The following is a 14,674-nucleotide window of genomic DNA, read 5'->3' as shown; positions in this document are numbered from 1 at the left end:
CGTGAGGGGGACCTGCTGTCAGCTCTGCTCCTGCTGTTTTACTGCACCTATATTCAATAAAGATTTATGCTGGATTCCGGTGAGTGCCGTCCTTTCTCTAAATTGGATTCTGCTCAGGAACTTTTACCTTACGAGATGTGCACCTCATTACCAGCCCACGTGGAGGATCCCTGTCCACTTTCCGTTGAGAGCTTCTAAGGATCATGCCTGTGGGTGGGTAGTTGCAGCAATTTTCCTGTTTCAGTTTTGTCTGAATTAACCTAGGACTTAGTGGCAGCTTTGGGCTGCTATTAACTCCTTATTAGCACGATTGCCACAGCACCAGGCCAATTCGAGATGAGCCGGGTAGAGTCCCGGGACTATTGCATCTAATGGATGCGACAATTCCGGGTGGCTGCTGGCTGATATTGTTAGGCTGAGGGGCTCCCCATAATGTGGAGCTCCCCAACCTGAGAATATCAGCCTTCAGCTGTGTGGCTTTACCTTGGCTGGTATCAAAATTGGGGGGGGGGGACAGCGCTTTGTTTTTTTTTTTAATTATTTATTTTACTACACGATATAGACATGCCCAACGGCGGCTGTGATTGGTTGCAGTGAGACAGCTGTCACTCAGTGTGGGGGGCGTGTCTGACTGCAACCAATCATAGGCGCCGTTGGGTGGGGAAAGCAGTGAATACGGGATGGAATAATGAGCGGCCGGCTTTTTCAAAAGAGGAAAAGCCGCCAGAGCAGTGTGACAGCCATGCAGCGACGCGTCCGTGATCGGTTAGTATGAGAGAGGGGATGAGAGGGAGAGACCGAGAGAGAGACCGATCAACAGACCGACCGACAGAGAGAGAGACCGACCGACAGAGAGAGAGAGACCAGGAGTAATTGTAAACGATTTAGAGCGTTCTGCTGGACATGCTGAGCATGATCAGTAGAACTTGACGGAAACCTGCAATGGAATCCGTCACCAAATGCATGGAAACGGTATCCTGCACCATAGACATTCCTTATGCCTCTTAAGGATCCTGACGGAATCCTGCGGAGTGCGTTTTTTACAGCAACAAAAAACGCTACATTCAGCGTTCCTTCCGCCCGACGGTCACTGACAATCCCTGACAAAACAACTGATGCGCCGCGGGGCAGATGCAACGCAAGCCCATCCGTTGCAATCCGTCCTTAATAGATGAATATAAGGAATAAACATTTTCCTGCAACGGTTACTTTAATTCCTCAAGGCGGCGGATTGCAACAGATGCTGCACAACGCAAGTGTGAAAGCAGCCTTAGTCAATGCTTCCTCCAAAAATCCTGGCTTTTCCTTCAGATTTTTTTTTCCATTTAAAAATCCCATGTTCTATTTTGCAGTGCCAATCGCCGCTGGAAAAGCGAAATGATTAGCGCTAAAAAAAAAGCACTATTGTGAAACTGGCCTTAGGCTGCTTACACAACAGCCCTTTTCAAAGCACTTTTCACAGGTGCTTTTACAGTGCCTGAAAAAAGCGCTCAGGAACTGTGCTGATGTGAATGTGGCCTTAAGCGCTAGTGTCACGGGCGGGGAGGACGCCGTCGCTGCTGCGCTCTCGCTAACACTCGGGTCCGGCGCTGCTGCGATGGCTGCTCGGTGGCTCGAGCGGTGGGCCGGATCCGGGGACTCGAGCGGCGCTCCTCGCCCGTGAGTGAAAGGGGTGGTTGGTTTGGGGGATTTAGTCCGTGACGCCACCCACGGGTCGTGGTGAAGATAGGCACCACCGCTGCTGTTGACGGGGATCCCGGGAGCGATGGTAGGGAGCAGCTGGGATGTTGTTTCCCCCCTCCGTGGGTAGGGGTCGGTGGTCCCGTGGCCCGATGATGTGACGGGGAGGCAGGGTTGGTGAGATGCAGGGACAGTGCGGCGCGGTGCCGGATGGCACGGATGTACTCACTCAGCAAGAAAGGTACAAAGTCCTCTGTAAACCAAACGGCTGGATGGACGGGTCCCGCAGCCGGCTGCAGTGTCTTTTCCCGGACAGGTGATGGCGGCTGTCTTTCCCTGCACCTTGATGTTCTCCTTCTGGCTACTATGGATTCCCAACGGTAGTCCGCTCCCCGGTGTATGGGTACCGGAGGAGCCTGTTTGCCCGCAGGCGCTGGCCCTTGGGTCTCTAGCCTTAGGCGGTAGCTGTATACCCTCACGGTGTGGGCGGTTGCCTTCAATCGGCACTTTTGCTGTTGTGAAACCCCTGGGGTTCCTGTTACACTCGGATCTGACTATTGACGGCGGATCCAAGCCTGGTCGGGGTCCGATGGGCCTGCCTGTGTGTGATGGCTTCACTTCGCTCCCCGGTCGGTACCGGCGGGCCGTCGCCTGTCCCCAGTCCTACGGTTCCGCGTTGCTCCACCACTCCTGCAGACGGCCACCACCGTCTGCCAACCTTGCTGTCAGTGCCTGGGCCACAAACCCAGACACCTAAGTGCTCACTCCTCTCACTTCAAACTCCAACACTGTTCTACACTGAACTGTCACTTTTCCCGCCTCCAGGCCTGTGAACTCCTCGGTGGGTGGAGCCAACTGCTTAGCTCCGCCCCACCTGGTGTGGACATCAGACCCTGAAGGGAGGCAACAAGGGTTTCTGTTTGGCTGTTGTCCCTGTCTAGTGGGGGGTGGGGTGTTTGTATGTTATCTGTGTTGACCTGGCTAGGCCAGGGTGCCACACTAGCGCTTTTAAGTCCATAGGTATTCATTGTAACAAAACGGCTATTTTCCTAGAGATGTTCTGAGCGGTTTCCCAAGTGCTTTAAAATCGCACACTTTAGCAGTGAAAAAGCGCTGTTGTGAAAGTCTCCTTAGGGACCATTTTAAATGCTTAGGAAGCCTTTGCAGGTGTTTAGGATTCATTTTTCTAATTTTTTTAAATACAGTGGAACCTTGGTTTACGAGAACAATCCGTTCTGGGAGTGTGCTTGTAAACCAAGTTACTCGTCTAGCAAAGCAAGATTTTCCATAGGAAATATTGCAAGATCAAACAATTAATTCCACAACTTGTTCAATGTCCCATCCTGGTCCCCTATTGTGCCATTCCACACATGCACAAACACAAACAAACACACACACACACATATTATGCTCACCTTACCTTCCATTCCATCGCCGGCCTCCCGGTTCTTGTAGTTCGCCGATACAGAATGTGTATCGGTAACCATCGCGACGATGGAGGAACGTCCGCTGCTAGAGCGCTGACGTCAAAGGCAGGAGCCGCTTACCTCTGATTGGTCAGCGCGCTGCCTTTGAGAAGCGGCTGACAAGTGGAAGTTCCTCCATTGTCGCAATGGTTACCCGATACACATCCTGTATCAGTGAACTACAAAAACCATGAGGCCGGCGAGGGAACCGAAAGTAAGGTGAGCATAATATGTGTGCTTGTGTGTGTTTGAAAGGATTGCAAGAGCGGGTTAGAGCACGGTTAAAGTACGGAAACGGAAATATGTGCGGTGAGCATTTTGCTCGTACAGCAAAGCTTGCTCGTAAACTGAGTTACAAATTTACAGCAAGCTTTGCTCGTATAGCAAAATGCTTATGTTATGCCCTGGACTAGCCAGGTAGTCACAGACACACCAACTTCCCCGGACAGGTGACACCCGTCACACTTTAAACCCTTGTTGCCACCCTCCAGGGGCTGATGTCCACACCAGGTGGGGCGGAGCCAGGCGGTTTTCCCCGCCCACCGAGGAGTTCACAGGCCTGGAGACGGGAAAAACAGTCAGTTGAGAGTAGTGAGGAGTTCTAGTTTGGAGAGTGGAGGAGAAAGCACACGCACCAGCGGACCTGTGATCAGGCCTGCCAGTGGAACTACCAGGTGTCTGGGTCGGAGCCCAGTCACCTTCAGCAAGGTCGGCAGATGGTGGTGGCCGTCTGCAGGAGTTGGAAAACGGTCGGTGGAACCGTAGGACCGGGGTCGGGCGGTGGCCCGCCGGTACCGAACCCGGGGAGCCGATTGGAAGCCAAGCACCAGGCAGGGTACTCAGACCCCGACTAGGCTCAAGGCCGCCCTTTTAGTCAAATTAACTGATTGAGGTCTGGATTATAGGTGCATTCCCACACAAGTCCCGACTGAAGACAACAGCCCACCCGTACCGGATAAGAGCCACCGCCACAGGCTAGAGATCCAAGGGGCCAGCGTCTGCGGGCAAACGGGCTCTTCCGGCACGTATACGCCGGGGAGTGGACTCCCAGTGCCCAGGCACAGGAGTCAAACAATAAAAACGCTGGTGCAGGGAACGACAGCCATCAACAACCCGTCCAGGGAGAACACTGCAGCCGGCTGCGGGCCCCTTTCATCACTCCGTTTGGTTTACCAGTGTCTTGTGTCAGAGTGAGTACAACAGTGCCATCAGGCACCGCACCGCGCTGCAACGCAACCCTGCGCCCTGCACCCCGGCCCCTGCCTACCGGGCCTCGGGACACACTGCCCCTACCCACGGAGAGGTTAACATCAAGCTGCACCACTACACCGCTCCCGGGAGCCCCCACCTTCACCGCAGCGGTGGTGTCCACCATCACCACAACCCGTGGGTGGCGTCACAAACTATCTCCCAAAACACAAATCCCCTTTTTACTCGTGAGCGAGGAGCGCTTCTCGAGCCCCCGGATCCGGCCCCACTCGAGCCACTGAGGAGCAAAGTGCCGGACCCGAGCGTGATTTCCCCGAGCGGCGGCCCCCATGAAACGGAGGATCGGTCCCCTTTTCCTCCGCCCGCGACACTTACAAACCGGATTACTTGTAAACAGAGTTTCCACTGTAATGACTTTTGGGTTTTCCTTGGCTGTAAGCAATCAGCATCAACATTAACAGAAATAAACACTTGAGAATGTTCCCTCTGTTTGTAATTACTCTACATACGTGGTCACAATTGTTGGTACCCCTCGTTTAATAAAAGAAAAACCCACAATGGTCACAGAAATAACTTTAATTTATCCAAAGTAATAATAAATAAATAACAAATCAATGAAAATGAACACATGAAAGTCGGCAGAACTACTTGCACAACTTTTGACTGCTTTCACATGAGCACTTTTAGAAGCTCTAATCACCAAGATCTTCCACGGTGTGATTAGAGCTTGAGAGGCCCCATATGCCCACTGTACGTGATCAATTGTGGGATCCGCAGTGCAGATTCCGCAGTGCAGATTCCGCAATTGATTTGGGCAATTCATTCCTGAGGGAATTTCTACTCTGCGACGTCGCTGTGACCGGCGAACCGCCTCCTTTCTAAGGGGGCGGTTCATTCAGCGTCACAGCGACGTCACTGAACCGCCGCCCAATAGAAGCGGAGGGGCGGAGATGAGCAGGACGTAACATCCCGCCCACCTCCTTCCTTCCACATTGCGGGCGGCCGCAGGGAAGGAGAAGTTCCTCGTTTCTGCGGTGTCACACATACCGATGTGTGCTGCAAGAGCAACGAGGAACTACATCACTAGCTGCAGCAGCAGCGATATTCGAGAATAGGGGGCATGTCACCGATGAGCGATTTTGACCATTTTTGCGACGATTCAAAATCGCTCATAGGTGTCACACGCAAAGACATCGCTAAAGCGACTGGATGTGCGTCACAAATTCCGTGACTGCAACGAGATCGCTTGAGCGATGTCGCAGCGTGTAAAGCAGCCTTTAGGCTGCTTTCACACATGCGTTGTGCGGCATCCATTGCAATCCGCCGCCTTGAGACATTACAGTAAAGCCATTTCTTCCTCATAGGCTTCTAGTAAGGGCGGATTGCAACGGATGGTCTCTCCTCCCCAAGGGTATACAGCTCTCCTCCTCCCCAAGGGTATATAGCTCTCCTCCCCAAGGGTATATAGCTCTCCTCCCCAACGGTATATAGCTCTCCTCCTCCCCAACGGTATATAGCTCTCCTCCTCTCCAACGGGGTATACAGCTCTCCTCCTCTCCAACGGTAAATATCTCTCCTCCTCACCAACAGTATACAGCTCTCTCCACCAACAGTATACAGCTCTCTCCTCTACAACAGTATACAGCTCTCCTCCTCTACAACAGTATATAGCTCCCCTCGTCTACAACAGTATATAGCTCCCCTCCTCTACGACAGTATATAGCTCTCCTCCTCTACAACAGTATATAGCTCCCCTCCTCTACAACAGTATATAGCTCTCCTCCTCTACAACAGTATATAGCTGTATACAGCTCTCCTCCTCTACAACAGTATATAGCTCCCCTCGTCTACAACAGTATATAGCTCCCCTCCTCTACAACAGTATATAGCTCTCCTCCTCTACAACAGTATATAGCTGTATATAGCTCTCCTCCTCTACAACAGTATATAGCTCCCCTCCTCTACAACAGTATATAGCTCTCCTCCTCTACAACAGTATATAGCTCTCCTCCTCTACAACAGTATATAGCTCTCCTCCTCTACAACAGTATATAGCTCCCCTCCTCTACAACAGTATATAGCTCCCCTCCTCTACAACAGTATATAGCTCTCCTCCTCTACAACAGTATACAGCTCTCCTCCTCTACAACAGTATATAGCTCTCCTCCTCTCCAACAGTATATAGCTCTCCTCTCCAACAGTATATAGCTCTCCTCCTCTCCAACAGTATATAGCTCTCCTCCTCTACAACAGTATATAGCTCCCCTCCTCTACAACAGTATATAGCTCCCCTCCTCTACAACAGTATATAGCTCTCCTCCTCTACAACAGTATACAGCTCTCCTCCTCTACAACAGTATATAGCTCTCCTCCTCTCCAACAGTATATAGCTCTCCTCTCCAACAGTATATAGCTCTCCTCCTCTCCAACAGTATATAGCTCTCCTCCTCTCCAACAGTATATAGCTCCCTCCTCTACAACAGTATATAGCTCCCCTCACCAACAGTATACAGCTCTCCTCCTCTACAACAGTATACAGCTCCCTCCTCTCCAACAGTATATAGCTCTCCTCCTCTCCAACAGTATATAGCTCTCCTCTCCAACAGTATATAGCTCTCCTCCTCTCCAAGAGTATATAGCTCTCCTCCTCTACAACAGTATATAGCTCCCCTCCTCTACAACAGTATATAGCTCCCCTCCTCTACAACAGTATATAGCTCTCCTCCTCTACAACAGTATACAGCTCTCCTCCTCTACAACAGTATATAGCTCTCCTCCTCTCCAACAGTATATAGCTCTCCTCTCCAACAGTATATAGCTCTCCTCCTCTCCAACAGTATATAGCTCTCCTCCTCTCCAACAGTATATAGCTCCCTCCTCTACAACAGTATAGAGCTCCCCTCACCAACAGTATACAGCTCTCCTCCTCTACAACAGTATACAGCTCCCTCCTCTCCAACAGTATATAGCTCTCCTCCTCTACAACAGTATACAGCTCCCTCCTCTCCAACAGTATATAGCTCTCCTCCTCTACAACAGTATATAGCCCCCCCCCGATCTGTATACAGCTTGCTGTATACAGCTGTGGGTGTAAGGGTTAATCACCGTGGAACTACACTGCAAAGATGAATTTGGTGGCTTTTCCGGCGGGCTGGCGGTGTAAGGGTTAATCACTGTGGCACGCTGGCGGTGTATGGGTTAATCTCTGACACTCCACTGCAGTCTTGAAAATTGGCGGGTTTCCCGGCGGGTGCATGACAGGCGGCGGGTGCACGTAGCTCGGGATCGCGGCCAGGAGCAGGCGAGCGGATCAACCGAAGAGGAGGAGGCGGTAGCGGCGCATGCGCAGTAAGCGATGCTCATTTTAGACAACTGATCATTTAGCCGCTGGTGACATTCCGCAGGTGCTCCCAGGAAACAGCACCAGCAGCCGGGTCACTCTCTCAGCGTCTGCAGGAGAAGGTGGGCGGGCCTGAACTAGCTCCGGCTGTCACATCACCGGAGCTCGTGCAGGCTCCACCCACCTCTTCCTTCCTGTACCTGGATTCACCGCGCTCCTGTACACCAAACGAAGAAAGTGACTCTGGTGAGGCAGGTAAGTATATGGGACCCTTTTGAGAAATCCGCAACAATAATGGACATGCTGTAGATTTTTTCACACGAAAATCCGCACGATTTCCGCTGCGGAAAAATCCGCAGCGTGGGCACAGCATTTCCCAAATGCCATAGAAATGGCTGGGGAGTAGCTGTGCTGCAGATTTCTGGAAAATCCGCGGCTTTTCCGTGAGAAATCCACGGCAAAATCCGCGTATTTTCCGCAGCGTGGGCACATAGCCTTAGGCAAATGAGTATTTTGATCACATGATACTTTGTATACATGTTGTCCTACTCCAAGCTGTATAGGCTGAGAGCCAACTACCAATTAAGTAAATCAGGTGATGTGCATCTCTGTAATGAGGAGGGGTGTGGTGTAATGACATCAACACCCTATATAAGGTGTGCTTAATTATTAGGCAGCTTCCTTTCCTTTGGTAAAATTGGTCAGAAGAGAGATTTGACGGGCTCTGAAAAGTCCAAAATTGTGAGATGTCTTGCAGAGGGATGCAGCAGTCTTGAAATTGCCAAACATTTGAAGCGTGACCACCGAACAATCAAGCGTTTCATGGCAAATAATCAAGAGGGTCGCAAGAATCATGTTGGGCAAAAAAGCACAAAATAACTGCCCATGAATTGAGGAAAATCAAACGTGAAGCGGCCAATGCTATTTGCCACCAGTTTGGCCATATTTCAGAGCTGCGACGTTACTGGAGTATCAAAAAGCACAAGGTGTGCCATACTCAGGGACAGGCCAAGGTAAGGAAGGCTGAAAAACCACCACCTTTGAACAAGAAACATAAGAAAACGCCAAGACTGGGCCTAGAAATATCTTCAGACTGATTTTTCAAAGCTTTTATGAACTGATGAAATGAGAGTGACTTTTGATGGGCCAGATGGATGGGCCAGAGGCTGGATCAGTAAATGGCAGAGAGCTCCACTCCGACTCAGACGCCAGCAAGGTGGAGGTGGGTACTGGTATGGGCTGGTACTATCAAAGATCAACTTGTGGGACCTTTGAGTTGAGGATGGAGTGAAGCTCAACTCCCAGACCTACTGCCAGTTTCTGGAAGACAACTTCTTCAAGCAGTGGTACAGGAAGAAGTCGGTATCATTCAAGAAAAACATGATATTCATGCAGGACAATGCTCCATCACATGCATCCAACTACTCCACAGCGTGGCTGGCCAGTAAAGGTCTAAAAGATGAAAAATAATGACATGGCCCCCTTGTTCACCTGATTTGAACCCCATAGAGAACCTGTGGTCCCTCATAAAATGTGAGATCTACAGGGAGGGAAACAGTACACCTCTGGGAACAGTGTCTGAAGGCTGCGGTGGCTGCTGCACGCAGTGTTGATCGTAAACAGATCAAGCAATGACACAATCTATGGATGGTCGGCTGCTGAGTGTCATCAGAAAAAAAGGTGGCTATATTGGTAACTCATTTTTTGGGTTTTGTTTTTGCATGTCAGAAATGTTTATTGTTGATCAATAATAAAAAAAATCCTCTAAAATACAACTCTCCTAATAATTCTGCACACAGTGTATGGCATAGAGTAGTACATGAATACAGGCCGGAGGGATGAGGGACCCACCACCACATGCACATCTCGGGAACCCTCTGCCCGTCTACGGTCTCTTTGTGTGGGGTCTTTATGTTTCTGAAGCCACTAGGCCTGATAAGAGTTTGAGGTCAGTGATCTGGAGTCTGTTTTACGTGTCATGTTGATAGGTGTGACTATCACTCATGTGCGGCCTGCTGTCTGTACACACGTGGGACAAGGTGTCAAGACCTCGCACGGTTTTAGTATGACACTGCAGTGGGTGAGGAGAACCCCTCCGATGGTTCCCCCTGTGTGTGGTAGCTCATACATCTTCCAACCTTCCAACCATCAGCCACATGAGTAAATATAAAGGATTGGTAAGTGATGATATGGGGTCCTAGCTGTATGATGGAAATGCACTCTAATGGATAGCTTATAGGTGACGTGTTTGTGCTCTGAGATTATAAATAAGTATTGAAGAATTCCTGTGATTGGCATAACTACATGAAATGTTATTTGTGGCTCCTTTTATTCCAGACTATCGCTCTACTTAACATTTACCGAAATCCACAGAACTCCTCGCAGTCGGCAGATGGCCTGCGCTGTAAGTGCCCCCCCCACCTGTCCCCAGAAGGGTCCTGCCCAGCATAGGGTCCTGACCGTCCTTGCTGATCCTTCTCTTCCTTCCCAGGTGCTGTGAGTGACGTAGAGATGCAGGAACATTACGACGAGTTCTTTGAGGTAAGAGGCAGCAGTTGCTGCTCTGTCTGCCCGGCTGCCAACACTGGAGCTGAACGTCTGTTGTGCTGACGGTTATGGCGCGCCGCTCGTCCTGCTTCCAATAGGTCCTTGTGTGTTCATTGATGACATCAAAAGCTGTGAATGTCCTGCTGTCATTAATGGGAGAACATGTGGATTCTGCATGAGCTGTATTCACACACAGTAGTTGGCTTTATTAATTGTATTCCTTGGGCTGTTCCTGTAGGAAGTATTCACGGAGATGGAGGAGAAGTATGGAGAAGTAGAGGAGATGAATGTCTGTGATAACCTGGGAGACCATTTAGTGGGGAACGTATATGTGAAGGTGAGTGTTATCCGCTTCCCGGGAGGTGTCGCCTGCAGCGTGCCTTCAAACAGTCACGGGGCTCATGTAGCCACCTGGCTCTGGGTCTACGCTCGGTACTGGGGGTTTGGACGCACTTGACCTTGCATGTGCTGACGTCTTGCTGTGAGTGTTCGCTGCTCTGGAGATTGGCTCCTTATAATGTGGTCACTTATTCACTGAGCACTGGTCTCTTGTGCTACGCTCAGTTATGACTTACTGTACTTATAAGATTGCAGCCATTTTCTGTATCCACCTGAACAGCATAAAGCCAACTCCAGTCACTAAAGGTTATCATTAGATACATGTGAATGATATACATACACCACCGAGCATTTAAGTCAGTGTATTGTACATGTGTGATGAGAAAGGTACTAACTGTACCCATGTAGAAAAGCAGTAATGAAATGGTAAAATATGTAAGACGCGGTCATCGGGGTGTGCAGATAGAATCTAATTCAACGCCATCTTACAGAACGAAACAAGCGCTGGGGCATCCTCCTGTGGTGGTCAGTATCTGATGTGTTCTCTCCTGAAGGTTATTATTCAGATGGTGGTCATCACTTTCCCTCCACCTGTGGTGATCAGTATCGGATGTGTTCTCTCCTGAAGGTTATTATTCAGATGCTGGTCATCACTTTCTCTCCACCTGTGGTGGTCAGTATCTGATATGTTCTCTTCAGAAGATTATTATTCAGATGGTGGTGGTTACTTTCCCTCCATCTGTGGTGATCAGTATCTGATGTGTTCTCTCCTGAAGGTTGATATTCAGATGGTGGTCATCACTTTCCCTCCATCTGTGGTGATCAGTATCTGATGTGTTCTCTCCTGAAGGTTGATATTCAGATGGTGGTCATCACTTTCCCTTCACCTGTTGTGATCAGTATCTGATGTGTTCTCTCCTGAAGGTTGATAGTCAGATGGTGGTCGTCACTTTCCTGGAGATGGCAGCATGCCGTTGATACTTTGTCCCCATTTTATTACCTGACATAATTTGGTTTCAGTTCCGGCGAGAAGAAGATGCAGAAAAAGCTGTGAAAGATCTAAATAATCGTTGGTTTAATGGTCAGCCCATCCACGCAGAGCTGTCTCCAGTTACTGATTTCCGGGAAGCTTGTTGTCGACAGTATGAAATGGGGTGAGTGTATGACATGAGGGAATCGCAGAGCAAAGTGGTAGGGCAGGCATTACTGTTGAGATGCCCACAGAGGCGGCTAGATGGCATGGACTTTGGGAAGTCCATAAAGGTAGCGGGTGATCATGACTTTTGGGGAGCCCTCAGAAGTGGCAGGATGGCATTGATGTTGGCAAACCTATGGAGGTGGCGGGCGGGCATTGCCTTGGGAAGCCCACAAAAGGTGGCTATATAGCATAGACTTTGGGAAGCCCATGGTGGTGGCGGGCATGGCCTTTAGGGAGCCCACAGAGGTGGCTGGATGTCATTCACTTTGAGAAGCCCATGGGGTGGCGGGTGGGCATGGCCATTAGGGAGCCCACAGAGGTGGCTGGAAGGCATTGGGAAGCCCATGGAGGTGGCGGGCGGGCATTGCCTTTGGGAAGCCCACAAAGGTGGCTAGGTGGCATGGTCTTTGGGAAGCCCATGGAGGTGGCGGGTGGGTATGCCCTTTAGGGAACCAACAGAGGTGGCTGGATGGCGTGGACTTTGGGAAGCCTATATAGAGGTGGCAGGTGGACATGACCTTTGGGGAGCCCACAGAGGTGGCTGGAAGTTTGTAAAGCCCATGTAGGTGGCGGGCATGGCTATTAGGGAGCCCACAGAAGTGGCTGGATGGGATTGCCTTTGGGAAGCCCACAAAGGTGGCTAGATGGCATTGACTTTGGGAAGCCCATGGTGGTGGTGAGCATTCATGGCCTTCAGGGAGCCCACATAGGTGGCTGGATGGCATTGACTTTGGGAAGCCCATGGAGGTGGCAGGCGGACATGGCCATTAGGGAGCCCACAGAGGTGGCTGCCTGGAAGGCATTGGCTTTGGAAAGCCCATGGAGATGGCGGGCGGGCATTGCCTTTGGGAAGCCCACAAAGGTGGCTAGATGTCATGGACTTTGGGAGGTCCATGGTGGTTGCAGGCGGGCGGGCATGGCCTTTAGGGAGCCCACAGAGGTGGCTGGATGGCATTGACTTTGGGAAGCCCATGGAGGTGGCAGGCGAGCATGGCCATTAGGGAGCCCACAGAGGTGGCTGGAAGGCATTGGGAAGCCCATGGAGGTGGCGGGTGGACATGACCTTTGGGGAGCCCACAGAGGTGGCTGGATGGCATTGACTTTGGAAAGCCCATGTAGGTGGTCGGCGGGTATGGCCATTAGGGAGCCCACAGAAGTGGCTGGATGGCATTGACTTGGGAAGCCCATGGAGGTGGCGGGCATGACCTTTGGGGAGCGAGCCCACAGAGGAGGATGGCATTGACTTTGGGAAGCTCATGGAGGTGGCGGGCATGACTTTTGGGGAGCGAGCCCACAGAGGTGGATGGCATTGACCTTGGGAAGACCATGGAGGTGGCAGGCGGATATGGCCTTTAGGGAGCTCACAGAGGCGGCTTGATGGCATGGACTTTGGGAAGCCCATATAGAGATTGACCCAACCCATCACTACTTCTACAATGGTGTTGTCACAAAACGGGCCGGGGGGGGGGGGTCACTAGAGATCCCTCCGCTCTGTCGTGGACCTGTCCATCCGTGACAACCCCACTCCTCGCAATCCCACCCTGACGTCTTTATTACGTCAAAGCTGTGTGGTACGACTTTGTCACTCCCGCCAACATGCGACGTTCCATGCCCCCAAGGGGTACGTAAGGTCCACTTGGCATAATGTAACACTGACACATCCTGTCCCCGCGGGCACAGGGAGGGGAAGCAGTGCAGGCCACGCAACCTTCGGTGCACCACCCAGCTTTCTCACAACCCGATCAGGTCAACAAAAAGTTTCCATTAGCCCCAGTGGAACAGGAATCTGCCGGTCCGGTACAGTCCAGTAGTCTGCCACCAGTTCCTCCTTAGATATAGGCCTGGTCCGTTAGCAGGACTATATTGGGCCGGAAATCAGCCCCAGGTAGCATGTAATACTAAGCCAAACTCAAGAAAATGAGGTTCGGGGATCGAGATAAAAGCAACAGCCCAGGATTAAATTTTATATTTAATCGCCTTAAGGGCACATTAGATAATACACTATATACAAGATGGGATTTACAGAATATGTCAGAAGTACAGTTACAGATAAGTTATGGTTACACACAGATGGATCCGTTACCTTGTTCCTTTTTGATTAGGCCTGGTGCTGGCTTACACAGGGGAAGCGCTGTGGAGCCACTGGTTTCCTGGGACTCCCCACATGTGTACCGCACGTGACCTCTCAGAGAAGAACACTCAAATTGTCTGCAGTGGTTTTTATGGACCTACATACCCTTCACGTCCCCTCTACTTTGTGACCTAAGACTAGGCTGAACATGGGATGTGCTGCGGCTTTCCAGAAAGGTATGAATTTGCGTTTTTCCCATATCTCCGCCCCTGATTGACTCATGCGGCTGATATGACCATCAATTTCCTAGTTATGATTTGATCTATAGTTATGAAATATGATAGGTCTGTGGGCTTCCCCCTGCAAGATATTGATTTTGAGCTAATCTGCACATCACACTATTAATAGAAAATGTGTGATGTGCATCTTGCTGTCATGAAGCTGGAAATATACCTGTCCTATATGTGGGATCGAAGCGCTCCCTAATATTGTAACTTTTACATAGGAGTCTCAAAGTCTAGGACCCTGGTTTGAAGCTGGATGTAAAACTGTCCGCCCATCTCTTTGGCTTAATGCTCTTCACAGCAGGGGGTTGCTTCTACTCAGGAACTTCATTAGGCTTAATTGGATTTGTCTCCTTGGCCATTTGATCTGGGGAATTCTTCCCTGCAGGGCAGGGTGTGTGTAAATGACAGTAACAGCTGACTGACCTTTGACTGTCATATTTTTCATAATATATCTCAGAATAATCCTCACACCTTCCCCCTTTAGAGGGTGCTAGGGGGCAGCACATTTCTGTGTTTCCCCGAATGCCCGTCTGTGAC

The 14,674-nt window shown here is 50.5% G+C and overlaps 1 protein-coding gene across 2 annotated transcripts in view; it reads left to right on the top strand.

Moving 5' to 3' along the window:
- The window catches only part of U2AF1 (U2 small nuclear RNA auxiliary factor 1), a 54,993-nt gene that overhangs the window by 32,915 nt on the left and 7,404 nt on the right, over window positions 1-14,674 (top strand). For both annotated transcript variants that reach the window (XM_075332736.1, XM_075332738.1), the window contains exons 3-6: window positions 10,033-10,099; window positions 10,187-10,236; window positions 10,481-10,579; window positions 11,602-11,735. In XM_075332736.1, the coding sequence (XP_075188851.1) occupies window positions 10,033-10,099; window positions 10,187-10,236; window positions 10,481-10,579; window positions 11,602-11,735 (350 nt within the window). The remainder of the gene's footprint in view (window positions 1-10,032; window positions 10,100-10,186; window positions 10,237-10,480; window positions 10,580-11,601; window positions 11,736-14,674) is intronic.

The sequence above is a fragment of the Anomaloglossus baeobatrachus genome, chromosome 2 (assembly GCF_048569485.1).
Source record: "Anomaloglossus baeobatrachus isolate aAnoBae1 chromosome 2, aAnoBae1.hap1, whole genome shotgun sequence".
NCBI lineage: Eukaryota > Metazoa > Chordata > Amphibia > Anura > Aromobatidae > Anomaloglossus > Anomaloglossus baeobatrachus.
Note: the sequence above shows the minus strand (reverse complement) of the source record. Positions and strands in the feature narration are given on the sequence as shown.